The 18,818-nt window shown below is 35.8% G+C and overlaps 1 protein-coding gene across 5 annotated transcripts in view; it reads left to right on the top strand.

Moving 5' to 3' along the window:
• Positions 1-18,818, top strand: part of LOC135219625 (protein trachealess-like) — a 1,405,277-nt gene that overhangs the window by 555,455 nt on the left and 831,004 nt on the right. For 4 of the 5 annotated variants that reach the window (XM_064256544.1, XM_064256547.1, XM_064256543.1 and 1 more), the window contains exon 2: positions 13,105-13,152. In XM_064256544.1, coding sequence (XP_064112614.1) covers positions 13,105-13,152 — 48 coding nt within the window. Of the gene's footprint in view, positions 1-8,016; positions 8,465-13,104; positions 13,153-18,818 lie in introns of those variants that run through there. The other variant, XM_064256549.1, reaches the window with a different exon arrangement.

Genomic DNA, 18,818 nt, shown 5'->3' with positions numbered 1-18,818 from the left:
GGCGGGTTGGTATACCGAAGCTGAATATAACATCAAATATTTGTTTTGCTCAGCGTAGCATATCTCAGTGAAGTTCAGTGCGAGACTGTTATGGAGCAGTTCTTTTTTTTTTCTCTCATATTTTTTCGCTTACTGTGCCGAGTCCATTTACATCTGTTTTAGTTTTTTACTTTTATTTTAAGACGGTCTATGACTTTGTGATTTACGTTGTGTGAACTATTCAGAGCCTGTGGTTAAAAGCTCTTTTGTGCCGGTTACCGTGTCATTTAAGTCGTTTTATGCATTTTTACTGCGTGATATCGTGGCTAGTTTTAGGTGGATCAAGTTAGAAAAGTTGTTGAGAATGTTGCAAATTTCCCATATTTTTTTTATTTTTTTCATTTTGAGATTCTTCGCATTATAAGATATATCGTAGTATATACTATATATATATATATATATATATATATATATATATATATATATATATATATATATATATATATATATATATATAGAGGCCTTCTTTAACATGTTCACATACTTGAAAGAATGGCTTTGATGACAAACAGAAGTGACAGCTGGCTTCAAGCTTCGGACGGATATCTGATTAGCAGGTGAGTAGCATCATTATGTACATAAAGTTGAACCTTGAAGACGAGTCATAACTTCAGTTTGACCCTGGAAATTTTCATTTTTGTGATACCCAGTTGAGGGATTCTGGATCTCGGAATTCTAACTTCAAATAGTAAGATGAGGTGTGATTTAATGGTTTTTCAAAAGGCGGTCCATTGCACTGATATGCATACCGACCATAGTCATCTTCAGTTTTGAAAAGTGACAGATGTGGAGCATTTTCAAAATGACAAGATTATATATGCCAACTTGGGAATTTAAGGTGTAGAATGGTATAAAAGGCCTCTGTGGAGCCTTAGACTTAACCTACCTACCGAGATGCAATGTAAGATAAAACAAGTAAAAAATGCGCCAGAATGCTTTATAAAATCATCAGCTATGTCCGGGAGCGTTTTAGTTGCTCACCAGATGCGGTTGAGTGAGGGTGCATCCCATGCCTCCAGAATGTGCTTCCAGATGTCCGATTAATTGCTAAATTTAACCTTCAATAAGATAGGAATTTCTGAGGCTAGAAAGTTGCAATTTGATATGTTTGATGATTGGAGGGTGGATGATCAAACTAATAACTTGCAGCCCTCTAGCCTCAGAAGTTTTATAGATATGGGGGCAAACAGACGAACAGATGAAGCCGTCACAATAGTTTTCTTTTACAGAAAACTAAAAGTGGGTATAATTTCTTTTCTTTTTTTTATAATGGAGATTGGTCTTAAATAGCCACCGAAATGTTATGATTTTGTAGCTTTTGTAAGTAGTAGTAGTCGTCTGAAGAGACACTTTTCGGAAAAGAATATTATATAATTATTATATTATATATATATATATATATATATATATATATATATATGTATGTATGTATAATTATGCGTTTTACATATCTATATACACAGAGAGACACATATATATTCATGTATGTTTGATGATTACATGTGTTAATATATATATATATATATAATATATATACTCAAAATATTATATATATATATAATATATTATATATATATATAAATATATAATTAATATATGTATATATTATTTATATAAATATAATCTATATATATATATATATATAATATATATAATATATATATATAGATATATATATATATATATATATATAAAAATATATATATATGGAAGATATTAAATATATATATATATATATATATATATATATATATATCAACCTTGAGTAGAAATCTCAGTTAGCAGCTTGCAGACCTTAGTAATTGGCAACGAACCTATTATTGCGAGAATTGACCGTCATGATCGTTTGCTTCCTCTGTATTTTGAGAGAGAGAGAGAGAGAGAGAGAGAGAGAGAGAGAGAGAGAGAGAGAGAACTGAAAGCTTTAGTATCATTCTTCGATATCGTGAACAACTGATTGGACCATTGGTAGATTTTAAATGTAACAGCTGCTGCATTTTTTTTTAAGGGAATATACTATTTTGCTGGCCAGTTAATAGTGGTAATTTTGCATCGTTGTGAATCTTGTTCATAAAGTGGTATATTTAGTCCATATACGTAATATACAAAAGTGTGGAATTTTATGGAATGCTCCTTAATAAAACGACAATCGTTTTAAACTTGAGGATGGTTTACTTCAGCTTTTGGTATGTTGTTAGAAATTTGGATTTCTCCTTAATATTGCATTAAGTTATCATGACTATTTTTTTTATTATTTACATATATTTTGTAAGTACACACTCGCATTGTGGTCATTCAGATCGAGAAATCCATTTAATGTTTATGACTTTAATAATAACTATGGTTCAGTTTTCACTTCTGTGTTTATTATATGGCTAATAATCTCCTATGAAAATGTAGTTGGGCCTTAAATACTAATTGGGAGTAACTAGACAGCGTTTTCAGGAGATCCATGAAAAAAATGCTCACAACGTAAATGATCCGTGGATGAAATCTACGGGGTTTTATCATGAAGTTCAGCTGGGATTTTTTGTTTATTGCCCTATGTCATAATTTTTATGTAATGAAGAAATTGGATATATCCTTGTACTATCTTGTTCATTCAAATACATACACGCTCCTACAATTATTTAATCGTCGTGTCGTCATCAGTAGGTGTTTTCTGAGTGATATGTCGATATTCGACATATTCACAAGTGGGACACGCTAACTTTTTCTTGAACGCTTCAAGTCAGCACATGCTATTCTGCATATCCCTGTTTCCGTTGCTAAACAATATAATCACATAGTTCGGTGGGTTGGTTGCAAATCTTTGGTTTGTTCTGCGTTTTATACCATTTTCAATTTTTATTGCTGTTATTATACATGGATATAATAGGGAAAGGTTTACTTAATTTGTAAAGTGGAAGTGGAAATTTCTACTGACTTCAAGTGTCTTTTAGAGAAAAGTGCATGACTATGAAGGTATATGAGATGACTACCATAACTATCATCGAAATAGTTCATCACTGTGAGCGGAAAGTACCATTTGGTCTGTGTCTTGGAGAAGAACGTCAAAGCCTTGTTTCATATTCTGATGAAAAGCGGAGATCCCTTTTTATACTGTCCGGCGGCATATTCATTCATTGTTTGTTACATTCCCATAATGGCGGCCTCCTGGCACATACTTAAGGTGTAAGTACTTATGCCCTCTCTATTCTCTACCGTCTTTCTTTTATATCGATATCTTCGTTCTTCATCCCAGTATCTCTTTCGCGTTTCTTTAGCTGGATGCGATTGAGTTTGTTAAACGAAGTTTGTTCGGTTCGTCGTTTTCTACAGTATCACTTGGTCACTTTCAACCAATTTTGACATAAGTCCTCCGGTAAATAGGAATTTAGGTTCGTTCAAAATGGGACCTCTCCTCTTCAAAGCGGATACGCTTAAGTAATAATGAAAATAAGGTGGATCATAAAAAAAGGGGGATAAAAAGTGACAAAAAATAATTGAAAGCTTTCATCTTTAATGTAGATTCAAGTTTATGCAAACCATGTACCCTGAGGCTTGTAAGGTTGATATGCAGTTATTCTTGAATAGTTATAATGTTTTTATATAAAACATGTGTATTAACGGAACCAGGCCTATAGCTGAAATGGCGTCCGTATGTTGATGATTAAACATTTACAGCTTTATATATATATATATATATATATATATATATATATATATATATATATATATATATATATATATATATATATATATATATATATATATATATATATATATATATATGGAGAGATTTACTGTCACATATGTTGTAAATTACTGTATCATAGATGGCCATTCCCGTGTCAAAATAGAATCTCACAGGATATATTGCAGTATTTGCTATGTTTGTTTTCGGGCTTGATATATAACATATTAAGATACTGAACTATGATTAATGAATATTGTAGATTGTTACTCGAGTTCACTGATTCATGGGTTGTAGAAGTTAGGAACCAGTATTTATACCTGTTCTCAAGTTAAGTTATTTAGTGGGAAAATGAGTATGATAATTGACAATTCCATTTAGTTTAGAGCTCTTAGAAAAATATGTAACCTAATATATATGTGCAAGGTAAGTAACTTCCTTCGGCCTTATCATTATATATTTCAAAACATGTGATGGAAGACCTCATCTACTGGCAGCTTTATTCACAGATTTAAATAATTTTCTAGCACATAAATATATTCTCTCTCTCTCTCTCTCTCTCTCTCTCTCTCTCTCTCTCTCTCTCTCTCTCTCTCTCTCTCTCTCTCTCTCTCTCTCTATATATATATATATATATATATATATATATATATGTATATCATAAATATACATATATATGTGTGTGTTTGTGTGTATGTATGTATGTATGTATATGTATGTGTATCTCCAACATGAAACTGATTCTCTAAAATGATTGTGGTTTCAGAGGAATAATAACAGAGGGTAGTGCCATTTTTATATATGTAAGTAATGGAGGAATTCCCTATGTAGAAAACTTCCATAAAAGCAGTTGCATCAGACACCTACACAAAAATCTCACTAGCAGCGCATCTATCTTCATCTCCCGTGCACTCGCTCGATTACCGGATATTTAGGCTCTTCCTTTGCAGTGCCTCTCTCAGGTAATCATTCTAGAGCTTTATTTGGCGGCCTCTCCTCCTCAAACTTCCGAATTATAAACTCTTTTCTTTTTACCAGTAGTTCGTCGTCCATTTATTCAGCATGTCCAAACAATCTCAGAACACTCCAAGCCCTTATAATTACCGCCTTTTCGGTAAACCTGAAGAGAGAGACAACAGACTCTGAAGTACAGTACTTACTTTCTATATTTTGGCGTTTTTGTGGTCTCTTTTTATTAGATGGAATGCTGTTGTAAACAGAACATTTTTAACGGTTATATATATATATATATATATATATATATATATATATATATATATATATATATATATATATATATATATATATACATGCTAGCTGACCAACCTGCCTGCTGCCTGGGAAGACTGAATGACACCAATAAACTATCTCTATCTCTCTCCTCCCAAACCCCATCCCACCTCTCTTCACCCCCCTTCTTTTTTGGGCTGAACTTAGACTTGAAAGGCATCGGGAGTGTCACTATTCATCTCAGCGACCTCGAAAAACTATGGATTAGACACTAATATCTGTGTTTTCATTTTTTTACCCGTTTCCCACCACCCTCCCCCCCCCCCCCCCTTGGTTACCAGTGAGGTCTTACCCCCATAGTATTCTTTCCACGTTGCTAAGTTATGCATACCAAGTTTGGTTGAAATTGCATAATGCATGTAAAAATGTCTGTGGTGGCAATACGCACACATACATACATTTTTTATATATATAGATATATATATGCCAAGTCGTTTTCATGTGAACCAATCATGTCACTAGAATCAAATCAACTAATAACTATCTATTTACGTATTGTTTCCCAATGAGTCACCAGATACTGGTATTCCTACGTCTTCTTGATACCCAGAATTATTTATATTAAGAATATCGGTTATCCAAGTGGAATACATTGGGGTAATATGATGAAAGACATAGATTAGTGAAAATAGCCATATGAACTTTAGGTTTTTAATTTTATTCCGAATTGTTTACTACATATGTAACTTCCATAATAATTATTTTGGTATTGTTTACGTACAAGGAGGACAATAAAACACTTTTATTTGACAGTTTGAAGGTAATAACACAATTTTTAGAAAACATTGAAAACTGTCGATTGAGCAGCTCATAAAAAAATTTATCGAAGCGTTAAGAAATAAAACAAAAAAACATTTACTATCATACTCTTGAACATATAAATTAGTTGTGCAGTCTGAGAATACGTTATCGAACACTCAGTAGTTTTTCTGTTATGACCTGAAGAACATCACAGTCCATACCACACTGTCAACATCATTCATATTGTTTCTTTGTCGATTATACTGTTATTGATGCTCTTTCTGTGTAATTTTTTTTTTACCAAAAATTTTTTTACATTAGAAGGGGTACCACTGGAAGGAATTAGCACCATACACACACACACACACACACATATATGTGTATATATATATATATATATATATATATATATAATATATATATATATATATATATATATATATATATATATATGACAATTTTGGAAGGAAAAAATGCCATTTTAGAGTATTAACTCCATAATTTGCTTACTCGTATAAAACTTCATTGACAATTCACATATGTGTTTATAATTAAGTGACATTTAGCAAGAAGTAAAATTCTCAATATATTAATACAATGAAACTTTTTTTTCAGATTACATGCCCTGCTATGTATGTGTTAATGATATTCATATATACTAAGTCGAACTCCTATATATGAAAGGTATAAATGACGACTGCAGAGCAATTGTATCAGTGTAGTTTGTACCACAAGTTCATTGATAAAACATTCTGAATGACGGTATAATATCTCACTTTTCCTTTTTCGTTATATTGCAGCCGGTTTGGAATACCTGGAATTGTTTGTTGTCAACTCATTCACAGCGTTACTTTCAGACCAGTAATTCATTTCAAGACTTCCTTTTCCAAACTGTTTGCAACAAATGCAAAACCGTCATCATTCATAATGACTGTTATGTTGCTCTCTCTCTCTCTCTCTCTCTCTCTCTCTCTCTCTCTCTCTCTCTCTCTCTCTCTCTCTCCCCGCCAGTGCTAACAGTAGTGTAAATATTCACATCAAGGCTATAGTACCGGGTAGACGCAGCGGCGGTGACACTGTTATAAATTACAGCCTCAAGGAACGAACCACGTATGTTCCAAAACGGTTATCCTTTACCTGGCGGTTTACGTCCTTACGTGTACTTCTCAATGGGCCGTTCATCCTGAGCGCTGAAAGGAAGAACGAAACAGATGCATGAGCTTTGCAAGATGCGCCCTTGCGTGTATGTGACGGAAGGGCACTCCCTTCGTTATCTAAACACGAGAGACGCGTCGTTTTGTCGTCTAAGCTGCTGGTTCCTAAGAGGTGGGTATCCCAAAGGGGTTTTCTGTGCATCTTACACGAAACTGAAACTCCAAATCTAATCCCTTTTACTATCCACTCTGAAGCAGGCAGGCATTTTTTTTATTTTATCTATTTATTTATTATTATTATTTTCAATGGAAGACTGTGTTAAAAAGCGACGGCTGCATCTTCCATCCTTTATCCGCCCCGAGTGTCTAGAGGAAAATAGCTTTCAGTCAGATTCTGATGAGTTGCTTGGATGGAAAATGTTCTTTTTTCATTGCTGTTGTCTCTTTTGCACCCCCACCCCCGTGAGTACTGGATGGGGCCTTACGGGGGTGTGATCGTCCAGCGACCCAATCAGAACTGAGAAGAAGGCCTTTAGGGTACCACCATCAAGAGGAGATCTCCCAGATTTGACCTTAGTTGCCAAACATCTCCAGAGACTGAAATATTTTCAAATTACGAATGACGTCTTTTCTCTCCCGGTTTTTTACCGCTTCTTTCTCTAAAACTGGATTGCCGTATTTCGATATCGGGCCTTTTGCATTCGGCCGACAACCAAGGCGAAATTTCCTCTTGAGCCCCTGGCTGTAGATCAGCTGAGCATCTTCCCCAAATGTTTTTCTTTTTTTCTTTAGGAAGTGATAACTAATCCTCAGGTGTGATCCTCACCTGGGCCAGACGTAAGAGGAGGAGATGGAGGGGTTCTCTTTTGCCGTATTTAGTTTTGCCCTGGACGGTGTGAGACACTCAGTCGGCTTGAATACTGTCTTGTGGGATATTTGAAATTAGATATAATTAACAGTGCACCAGTGTCGTCATGAAAAAGTATCTTGATGTTCAATGAATCCCATCGTCAGTGAGCAGCGTTGTGCCTTGCTATGGATGACGTCTTCCCGTACGAGAGTTTGGGCGCAGGGTATCTCCTGGGCACTGGTTGATAAAGTCCACTATGTTTAGTAGCCAGTGGGCCAAACCAGCATAAGATTTGAGGGAGCATAAAGTGACCCTGTGGTGGAGGAAACCCGCAGCCGCCAGGCTTCAAATCGCTTAGAATTTAAATGAATTTTAACCAATTCATTAAATATTTTAATGTCCTTGAGATACGCCCCCAGAAGCTGGACCCGGCCTTTGGCACTGGTGCATATTTACTGTGGTAATATTTTATGATATCAAAAAATCGTGCGGGCGTCACTGCTAATAACAGGAGGCCCATGTTTACCGTCGCTATTTTTTTATAATACATTTTCCCTTTTCCATGTAGTCATGTCTGTTGTTATAGAGTTGTTATTTATCAAGTGTGTCCTTGTCCGTTCTTGTAATATGTTAGAAGACGTTCGAGCATAGTTACCACACCATCATGACGGCTACAAGTGTCATCATGGAATTAACAAGTCCAGCTAAACGCAAGTAAGTAGATGGGGAAATGGTAATGACGATCATGAGACATGAAAGTATCTAGATATTAAAAAAGGCCTCCGCAAGCATTGAGCCGGGACAAGAAGCTTCCTCTCTGTGCAATACAAGTAGGGCAAATTGCCAAGAACCGTTTCGTTTTCATTTTTATGGAAGTTTAACGTCAGTGAGGTTAATTAAAGGCGTTACTGGTGACCTGCCATTAAAATTTAGGAATGTGAATATATTTGTTGCAAATGCCAAAGTATGCATGCACTGCAACAAATGGAGATAGGAAAATTTCTGAAAATAAGTTTAAGCGTGAAGATTTTTCATACTCCAACGGGAATATCCTAAATTGTCAAAAAAAAAAAGTTTTGATTGTTGTCCTCGGGATATCATAACTGAAAATGAACACTGGAAATACCATACATACAGAGAGTGTCATCAAGAGATAAATAGCAATGATAATGATATTACAAATAATTCTGTAGACATAACAATGACTAAAATTTTCGATAGTTTTAATGTTTAATTTAGGACCAGTGGTGATCCTGGTGTGGACTGAACTGAAGAACCGCGTCACATCCATGAAAGAAATGCGCAATGTCATCATCTAGTTGTCTAGAATTCCTTCGTCTACATTTTTTCTCTTACTCTTCCCTCTCCTCTCCTCCCCTTCTGAGCCTCCTGATGAGAGACCGGTAACCTTGGAAGTGCATCTTTTCCTTTTTTCTTTCATCCTTTGGTAGGTGGTTCTTTAAGACTACTCTCATACTCTCAGAAGAAACGAGAAGTGTTTCTTCCGCAAATTTTACCATTTTTCTTTCTGGGTTCAGTGCGGCTCGTAAGCATTGAATAACTTGGCAATGCGCATCTCATCCTATAAAACCATTAACGTTGCTTATTATTGTGTTGCAGTTGGTCAGGAATGCCAAAAGTATCTAATATCATGTAGAATAGAGGCACAGGGTTTTTTTTTTTTCTTATAGAATTCCTGAGAACATTCAGCGAGTACTTTGTTATTTATTGATGCTCTCTCTCTCTCTCTCTCTCTCTCTCTCTCTCTCTCTCTCTCTCTCTCTCTCCCCTAAGCTTTTCGGACGAGTAGTCTTGACATGCTGTAAGGGCCTTTGAATTAGAGAATTAGAATTGGTACTTCCCCTGCAGCATGTCGGCTTGCATTTAATTACTACACTCCTCACATATGGCAATATGAACGAGCACGGGACCACCAAACCTTCAAAAGGATTATGATTGCAAGGTATCTTTGAACCCAGAATTGCAGGGTTGTGGATTCTAAGCGTAGGTTGTTACGTTATATAAGATTCCTCCTATCTTGTTTCTTTATCTATTATTCCCTTTTTAAGATTTTTTTTTTCGTTTTCCAGTTTTTTCAAATATTTTATCCCTAACACCGGGGACCGATGGAACTTATATAGAAAATATAAATATATTTTTTAAATGTGTAAAAGAGAACTACTGAAAGTTTCAACGTACTTGCGTGATGCCATGTGCTTTCATTCGTATGCGCGTTTGATTTTTTTCTAACAAAGTGGATCACTTTTAGAAAGAATTAAAATTCATCACGGACGCGAAATAGAGAATTTCAACGATTGTTTTGATATCAGAATGGACAGCCAGTCTGTCAGTCAAACATGCATCGAAATGGCAGTATGCCAGTATCCCATTCAGCGCATTGTAAACATTATCGAATGCTTTCGGCATTTCGAGAGGTGCAGGACACATGGTTTTTGTGTCTATAGAAATGCTTGACTCTATTTGTATGTCTTATCTTGATGACTCTGTTGGTATGTGGTCGTATGCTGTCGTTGGGAAACCTATATGCACTCTCTTCTCTTTTTGCTATTGCCGGATTTATTTGCTTGTTTACTCAGGAAATAGGGCGTTTAATGCATGAACAATTACTCCTGGATATGTATTGTCTAGTGCATGAAATTATTAGATGCCGAAAATTATTATCGTGGCACAAATATCAGTTCGACTTAAGTAACTTGACCTATTTCCATTCCCTTCATCTCCTCGTAATTATCATCATTGCATTTGTGCTACAGCGTCAAAGAATTTATCTTTTGCTTATACCTCTAGTGTGTGTTCCTACTGTCTTTATATGCATGACTTGGCAATGAGCACGTTTATTTTGTGCTTTTCAATGATTTTGTACACCAGACACGGGGAGAATATTGATAATTTCCGTAATTTTCTCTTTTTCATTTATCCTTTTTTTCGGCCGGTAGGTATATTCCTTCATCCTTTCAGTACATAATCAGTGGATTAATAGATTACTGAAAATAGACAACATGCTCACAATCTTTTGAGTATTTGACTATTCGGTAGGTCTTCCTGTCACAATTAGCCTCTCTGCCCTACATTCTGGACCTAGATTGTTTCACATTATCTATATATATATATATACTATATATATATATATATATATATATATATATATATATATATATCTATATATATATATATATATATATATATGTATATATATATATATATATATATATATATATATATGTGTGTGTGTGTGTGTGTGTGTGTATGTGTGTGTGTGTGTGTGTGTGTGTGTTTTCAGGTTTCTAGAATGCACGCATGTTGATACGGATGAATTCAGTGGTTGCAAATGTTTTTTATTTTATTCGGGCAAAACATGAAAGCAGAGGCGATGGAAAACGTTTGAGGGCGATGTTTGTAGGAGAAGCAAAAATTTCGCGGCCCACTCCATGAGCAAGAGCCTGTACCGGTGTAATGCGAGTTTAACTTACAAGAGGAGCCGTTGTTATAAGATAATTAATAGTAATTTTCCTTTCGTCTGTACGCAGTTATAGACTATAGTGATGTCTCTTTACAGAGGTTTGAATAGATGTATGTGTTTTCTGTGTATGTGTGTGTGCGCGCGTGTGCGTGCGCGGGAAAGAAATGGGTGGCGCAGGTAGGGGGTTGACATGTCCTTCCGGTTCGTATAGCAACTGCCGCCTTTATGCCACCTTACCTTGTCGTTCTCCCGACGCTCAAGGCGAAGCTTTGTTATTCGATATCGTTTTGCAATTATCATTTAGATCATAAGTTATTTCGTGGTGGAGTTCAAAATAACCCGAAGCGCCTCAAGAAAAGCTAAAAACGATTTATCCCAATTGTCTGCAACATTTTCTTACGTTTTGTTCAACCCCTTTTTTCATCTTCTTAATTGAGCTAAATTGAACTAAAGCGTATTTTTTCCCGTCGTCCATGTCCCTTCTATTTATTACAGATCGTCGCATTGATGTAATTATGACATACTCTCTGAACGTGATAATAGCAATGGCTCTCCCGCTCTCTCTCCTTCAAAACTCTGGATGTCGTAAGGGGCCAACCACCATGAAACAGTCCAGATATCGGTCGAAAATTTGATGTCACGTCTGAGCTGTACATCACATTTTGTTGCCAGTCAAGGGACGTGTCATAAATGGAAGATCCCTCCCTCATCCATCATTCGACTCCACCGGTATGTTTGCAAAGGAAGAGCTATTTGTCAAGGTTGTGTATTCCTTTCCCCGTCAGAATGATTGCTGTCTGAATAACGTGTAATTTGAAAGACTGGGACTCCTCAACGATCGCCTGTCTCCTTGCATTGCTGCCGCCTTACTCGAAAGTGAGAGACTTTGATGTAGACATTCATCGGAATATTTTTATCATGCAAAAGGATACGCGACGGAAATACAAGAAAGTTAGGGAGAGTGTGGAGGCATCAGACACCATCGGAAGAGATGGACCCATCTCGTGACAGATTTCAGATTTCAGCTGTCAAGGGAAAACGAATGCATAGATAGCTTGATTGAGAAATTGATTCATATGTCCATATCGACATTGCGTTTCATTAACAGAGGACATTAGCCCTGGAGAAGGGAGAGTATACCAAATCTTGGACGTAGTGGGAAAGTAATAGTCAAACAGAAAAGCATCGCAAGTCAAGAAAAGAATCTTTTGCACGTTAACGGGAGAACTTCATTCGTTTCAGTTAGGAGTTTTACTTTTGGTGATGATTCATAAAATCTTGGCCATTCTTAGTTTGCCTGACTAAGGTGGTTGTATGGGTGAATGAAACTTGTCCTTGTTTTGCAGTACATTAAATTTAGTTATTGACCATTAGAAGAATTCAGTATATATGCTCTCTCTCTCTCTCTCTCTCTCTCTCTCTCTCTCTCTCTCTCTCTCTCTCTCTCTCTCTCTCTCTCATAGGAAAATATCTGGGATATTTGGCAGCAGATGACTTGATTTCTTTCTATGCTCATTTCTTAAAAAATGACATCTTTATTTTCTGATAGTGAAGTACAGTCAGTAATTGCAGTGCACCAGTATACGATTGCTTGGTTTTATCCATCTGAATGATGTAAGTGTCTGCATGGAATGTAGCCATTTGAGTGACGGCTGTCCGCAAGCAATCTTTTATCTCCTGCTCCATCTCTCTCTCTCTCACTCTTTTTTTTTTATTTATTAAGTTTTTGCAGTTTTCGTTCCGTTATTGTTGTCATTTTCATTATTATTAATTTACCTGAGAATCGCACGGTAGGATGACCCCATGCTTTCTGTATAATGTGGTTTTGTGCTTTGATTGTTTATATGTAAATGGATTCTCTTCCTTTTTACAGGAAATCCGGCAGCGAAGATCTGGCGAGCCAGGCGGCTGCTAATGCACGGTGAGCATTTTTTTTTTATTTTGCTTTTTTTTATCGCGCATTTCCTTGGTTTCTCTTTCGGTTTTCTTTCTCTGTAATTTGAGGGACCTGGAAGAATCGGTTTATGCTATAATTCCTTTTAATACTTTTACATCAAGGACATAACTATAGCACGACTTCTACAATTGCGCAAGCATTTTAAACCTCAAGTTCATTGGTATCCTTCAAATCAGAGGTTACTACTACTACTATTACAACTACTTGTTAATGTAACCATTCCCATGGCACTCATCACTTACATCGCAAAGTCTAAACGGATTAAATAGTGCTTTTAGCAAGCTGTTCTTATTAGGCGGTCAGCTCGTAAGTGTATGCTGATATTCAAAAATAATTCTTCGAGGTAATAACATTGAAAGTCTCGTCTTTGCTAGGAAATTTTATTTGATTTATTGCACTACGTTAACTTCCGATTTTAATATAAGTTACATTTGTTTGAGGTTAAATTGAAGTGTCAGAACTTGTTTGAAATTAATGACTTTATATATATATATATATATATATATATATATATATATATATATATATATAGATTATATATATAATTTTTCAATAGCCACGTTATTGTAGAAATGTAAGCACTTAGTACCATTTACTTCAGCCTTATATATAAGGAATGCTGAGTTTGAGTGATTAAAATCGCCGAGGATTATCAGAAATGGTAGAAGTTCAATCCTAGGTTGCATCGTGGCTCTCTTAGGACTTTTGGTTATATGCTCTGCTTTCTTCATTCTTTCAGGTTGTTCTTAATCTCTGATCTTCATTAACATACTTCTTCACCTGTCCGTGTTTTCGGCAGTAGTTTCAGCCATCCTTGATTACTGTCGAATTTCTCTCCGTACCTCTCCCGTCACCGATCTGGTAATTTTCCCTTTTTTATTTCGCATGACTAAAATTTCCCGTGTTACATCTGTCAACATTTCTGGCTTTAGCAGTGCTTCAATGCATTTTGTGTATGATATAACTGAAAAATGGAATTCCACCCTTTATGAATTGTTTTCATTAGTGTTTACTCTCTCTCTCTCTCTCTCTCTCTCTCTCTCTCTCTCTCTCTCTCTCTCTCTCTCTGGAAAGTGTTTCCCTTCACCATAGGGTGGACTTGGTGGCTTTTCAAATTTTATTCAGTCGTTATTTCCTTGCTTTAATCGTTTATCCTCTTTAGCCAGTACTTCACACAAAATCTCAACCCGTGTATTGTGTATTAATCGCTTCCGTTTAGTTTTCTAAAAAGGAAACTATTATGCCGGCCTTGTTTGCCGTACTCATTTTTTTCTGTCCGCCCTCAGATCTTAAAACCTACTAAGGCTAGAGGAGTGCAAATTGGCATGTTGATCATCCACCCTCCAATCATCAAACATACCAAATTGCAGCCCTCTAGCCTTAGTAGTTTTGACTTTATGTAAGGTTAAAGTTAGCTATAATCGTCCGTCTGGCGACATTATAGGCCATGCCACCACCGAAGTGACTTCGGCGCATATTTTGCTTGCTTTTTACGTGTGCCGTGAACGTTTTGTTAATATCTTCGTGTATTTCGAATTTCCCCTATCAACAAGCAGATCAGTCGTACCCTTCAAATTTATAACCTGTCCTTGCGTCCTTCCTGGGTGAAGGAGTGCCGTTATTGTTTTCGACTAAATTTATGTGTTTCCAAGAAGAAGCTATACTAAACACCTCAAATAATACTTCGTACTCTAACACAAATATTCCACATTATTCGTAATATTTTAATTTATATAAATTGACTTCATCTTGCCATTGTTTATAGATTTTTTTACCCAGTAGTGGTAGATGTGTGTAATTTTCATACTCTTTTCACACACCTTGACTGATGAACTTCCTCATTCTTGGAGAAAATGTAGGAATTTCGAGTAATGACAAGCTTCGTCTCAGCTGCTTCCAATCATCTTCCATCTTCCATCGCCTAAAAGGTTGGTCATAGCAAAGAAAGGTGACTTAACTGAATCTGGCAACTCTATAAGCATGACGCTTGCGTCAGTTAAGATGAAAGAATTTAATAGGCTAGAGAAACAATAGATAAATTACTTAGAGGTAAAGAAGTTGTTACATAAAAAGAAATAAGCTGTACGGATCAAATACTTGTGTTTAAGTATTTTGCAGCAATATGTTGAATTTGAATGAAGATTCCCTTCTGGTCACTTTTGTTGATAATGGGATGGGAGTAAACTGTGTCCACAAACCAATATTATGGAAGGTTTTACCTCTGAGGTATTTTTCTTGAATATATAGGACTAAGGTAAATTATCCATGAACAAACGGTTGCAAAAGTAATGTTGAAAGAGTTTCGTCAAGTGAATTTGGAGTACATAATGAGTTTTTATTTATAATGAAAAAAAATTGTTTGGAGACAGGATAATGAATGAATGTTGTCGGACTTTGAGTATTATGTTATCTTTATCTCCAAAACACCACAATTAACAAATCTTACTTAATTGAATGGAAATGGGGCAAAGTATATATTCCCTACAGGTTCTCTGGAGTTTGAATTTAGTGAAAAGATAAATGAAAGAAAACAAATGATAAGTAAGGTTTGGAAATCAAATAGCTGATAATTCATACAAGGGTAACATTATATATTTGTCTAGTAAGGCCTTTATTGGCATTTGGACACGAATCATCATGTGACTTTAGAGAATAAAACTATGAGAAGAATAGTGGAATTCAGAGACGGGATATTGTGATTTGACATTCTAGGTAGGATAAATTATGGAAGGTTCTGTATTTAGATATGAAATGATGAGGAGACGATGGAGATAGCTTGGGCATACCCTTTGTACTTCCCAGTGGAAGAATAGTGCCTTATAATATAAGTTGGGTTCATTTGGACAACTGAAGAGATTAAAGGCCCAAACTTGACTGAGAAATATGACACCTAAAGATAGAGGGGGTGGAGATTTATGGAAGTAAAGGCACAGGAAAGACAGAAGACGCGAAATTTCCTTTGCTCTGCAAGGCGTTGGCGGCAATGATAATGATGAACGATAGTTATAGTATCTTGTGTAATAACAAGATTGATAATACTGTAACGGAGCTTATGGCTATAACGATCCAATCTTCTCCAAGTTGGAAGTTACTTTGATACTTGCACATTGTTAGCTCCCATTTGCGCTGTTATATAGTCTGGAGGTATCATTGGTGTCTATACTATTACTTGTGTGATGACTTGTTGCACATGCATACCGCAGTTTGCTGTGGTATGTTTGCTCACTTGGACGTCTGTACAGGTTTCATTTATTACCATCATGTCGAGAAGTATATAGTGGTTTTATTTTGAAGCTTGTATAGAAAAATATTTAAAGAAAGTGTACAGTCTTCGGTTATATATGAATGTCAGACGAGAACCTTAGAGCTTCTTTTTTGTGTGGTTATGTGAACTGTTGGCAGTAGCGTCTCATGTTGAATTAGTCGAGCAGTTTTTGTGATCATGTATGTCCTCATACGGTATTTCACCGCAGCCTCCTTTTTCTTTTCTGATATGGCTGCATAAAAACCACGAGAAGTAGACGCCTTTGCATATTAATCATTGTCATTGTGCCTCGTTGTCTCCTGATAACACGTCTGGTTTCGTCCTTGGAGGGCCAAGGTGAAGCACCTTGGGAAGAGATTCTAGGAATGGTGGTCATTTATTTTTCGGCTGTGGCGGTTTTGTCTTGTCTCGTTGGACTTTACTTTTCTTATTGTTTTTGTTTCCTACCTCACATCTGGCAGGCTTGCTTTTACTGTTTCTTTCTTTTTTTTCTAGTTTTGTATTTACAATTTTCGCCATCTATTGATTTTTCTGTGTAATTTATTATTTTCATTTGGCCCGGTCTTTTCGGAACGGAAAGAATTTTTAAGCCCTTCTATACACATATTTACATCAGATTGGTTTTATCACTCATCATTTATCATGCTCTTTTCATAGGCGTCGTCAGCCTTTCGGATATAACCTTTCCCCGATATTGATTCCGTTTTTGAACCATAAATATTTTCCTCTTTCTTTTTTTCTACCCTACCCGTCATCGTCACAACCATCATCATCATCATCATCAGCGGCGAAGCGCCGAAAATCTAGGGAGGCACATCACGTAGCCTCCTTATGGGCTGCAACGTCTCAACTTTCCTCATTTCTCACCAGCTCTTCCTAAGTTTTGCACCGTCGTTCGATATTTCTATGTGGGGGTAAAATATCCCTTCTCCCGCTCCCCCTGTTTTCTCTTCCTCGCCCTCCTCGCCAGTTAAGTACAGAGAGAACAGAAGAAATTGACGGACGGAGGTTTCACATTTCTTTCGCGCTTCTTCGTGGATATTTTGCTTTTACCTCTGCGGATGTATGTATGTATATGTTCAAGGTTTGGATCTTACTGGCCATTCCTCTTCATGCCTTTATACTACTTGACGTGCGGCACTTGTTTCCTTATTTTTCTTCTCTTTTAGATATTTTTGTCTATCTGGCTTGTCTAAATTTGTTTGTTGCTCTGGTGCAAACAACAACCCAACTCTCGCGTTGGATTCCTTTTGATGAAAATAATTTCAAAAGCATGTTTAAAAGGGTGTTTTTATATGTTCCAGTCTTACGTTTCGTCTGCCCTTGTTTTTGTGATTTTATCTATCTAGATAGATCCTGTAGATCCTGGAATTAAAAGTATTTTTTATTTCTAATTTTTCATTTTTTATTAGATTAAAAACAATTAGTAATGGCACCTTTCCGACTGCTTATTATTTAAAACTCCCTCAAATCAGAAAGAACAATACTTGAATTATATTTTATTTATGGTGAAATATGCCTTTGACTTATCATAGTCGTCTTTCATCACGTGTGACGATAAGGTCTCGGAAATTTCTCCATTTAGCTCTTTCTTTTGTTATCACTGTACAGATGGAAACTATCAAATACTGGTATTTTTATCAGGCGACAGAAGCTAAATTAGGTTAGCTTTCTCTTTTACATTTATCTCTCATCTTACATTCAATTTTTCATCTTTATAATTATTTAGTTCGACGGTCGTGTTCGGTTCACCGTATTTGTACTTATCTTTTTGTCTGTATTCCTATCTGTAAGTTTACGTTTCCCGTCGGTATAATTACAATAAACTTTTAACCAGTCCGTCATTTTGATTCCATAAGTAATATAGAACTTGTAAATACCTCGCTTTTTTTGTAGTCATAATGGTTCCTTAATGTACAGATAAAAAAGGAAACCCATATTCATCAAATATCTTCACAGCCGCACAGTATTGGTATATTTATACGTACATTTCAATATATACTAAACGTTAATTATGATCTGCTGTTGTTTAATGTACGTTTCCAAGTATTTGGAGTTTTATTAAATGAAATACTTTCTTATTTATTTATTTTTATTTTCTATAAACCTAGGAATACATTCTGTTTATTCTGCACTTGACATTTTTGTCTTGTGATCGTCATAATTGATAATCATATACATACTACCCAATAGGGGATTTGCAACATTAATCCGGAAAATACATTTTGTTCTGAAACTAACTTTCTAAATTAACTGATCATTTCATTTTGAGTAATTAGTTATTCGAAACTTAATCATTTTCCAGAGCTAATTAAATCGGAAAACTCTCAGACCTTCAAGCTCAAGGTGTCTGTAATGAATAGAA

Source organism: Macrobrachium nipponense, chromosome 1 (genome assembly GCF_015104395.2).
Source record: "Macrobrachium nipponense isolate FS-2020 chromosome 1, ASM1510439v2, whole genome shotgun sequence".
Classification (NCBI taxonomy): domain Eukaryota; kingdom Metazoa; phylum Arthropoda; class Malacostraca; order Decapoda; family Palaemonidae; genus Macrobrachium; species Macrobrachium nipponense.
This window is presented reverse-complemented; position numbering and strand designations above follow the sequence as displayed.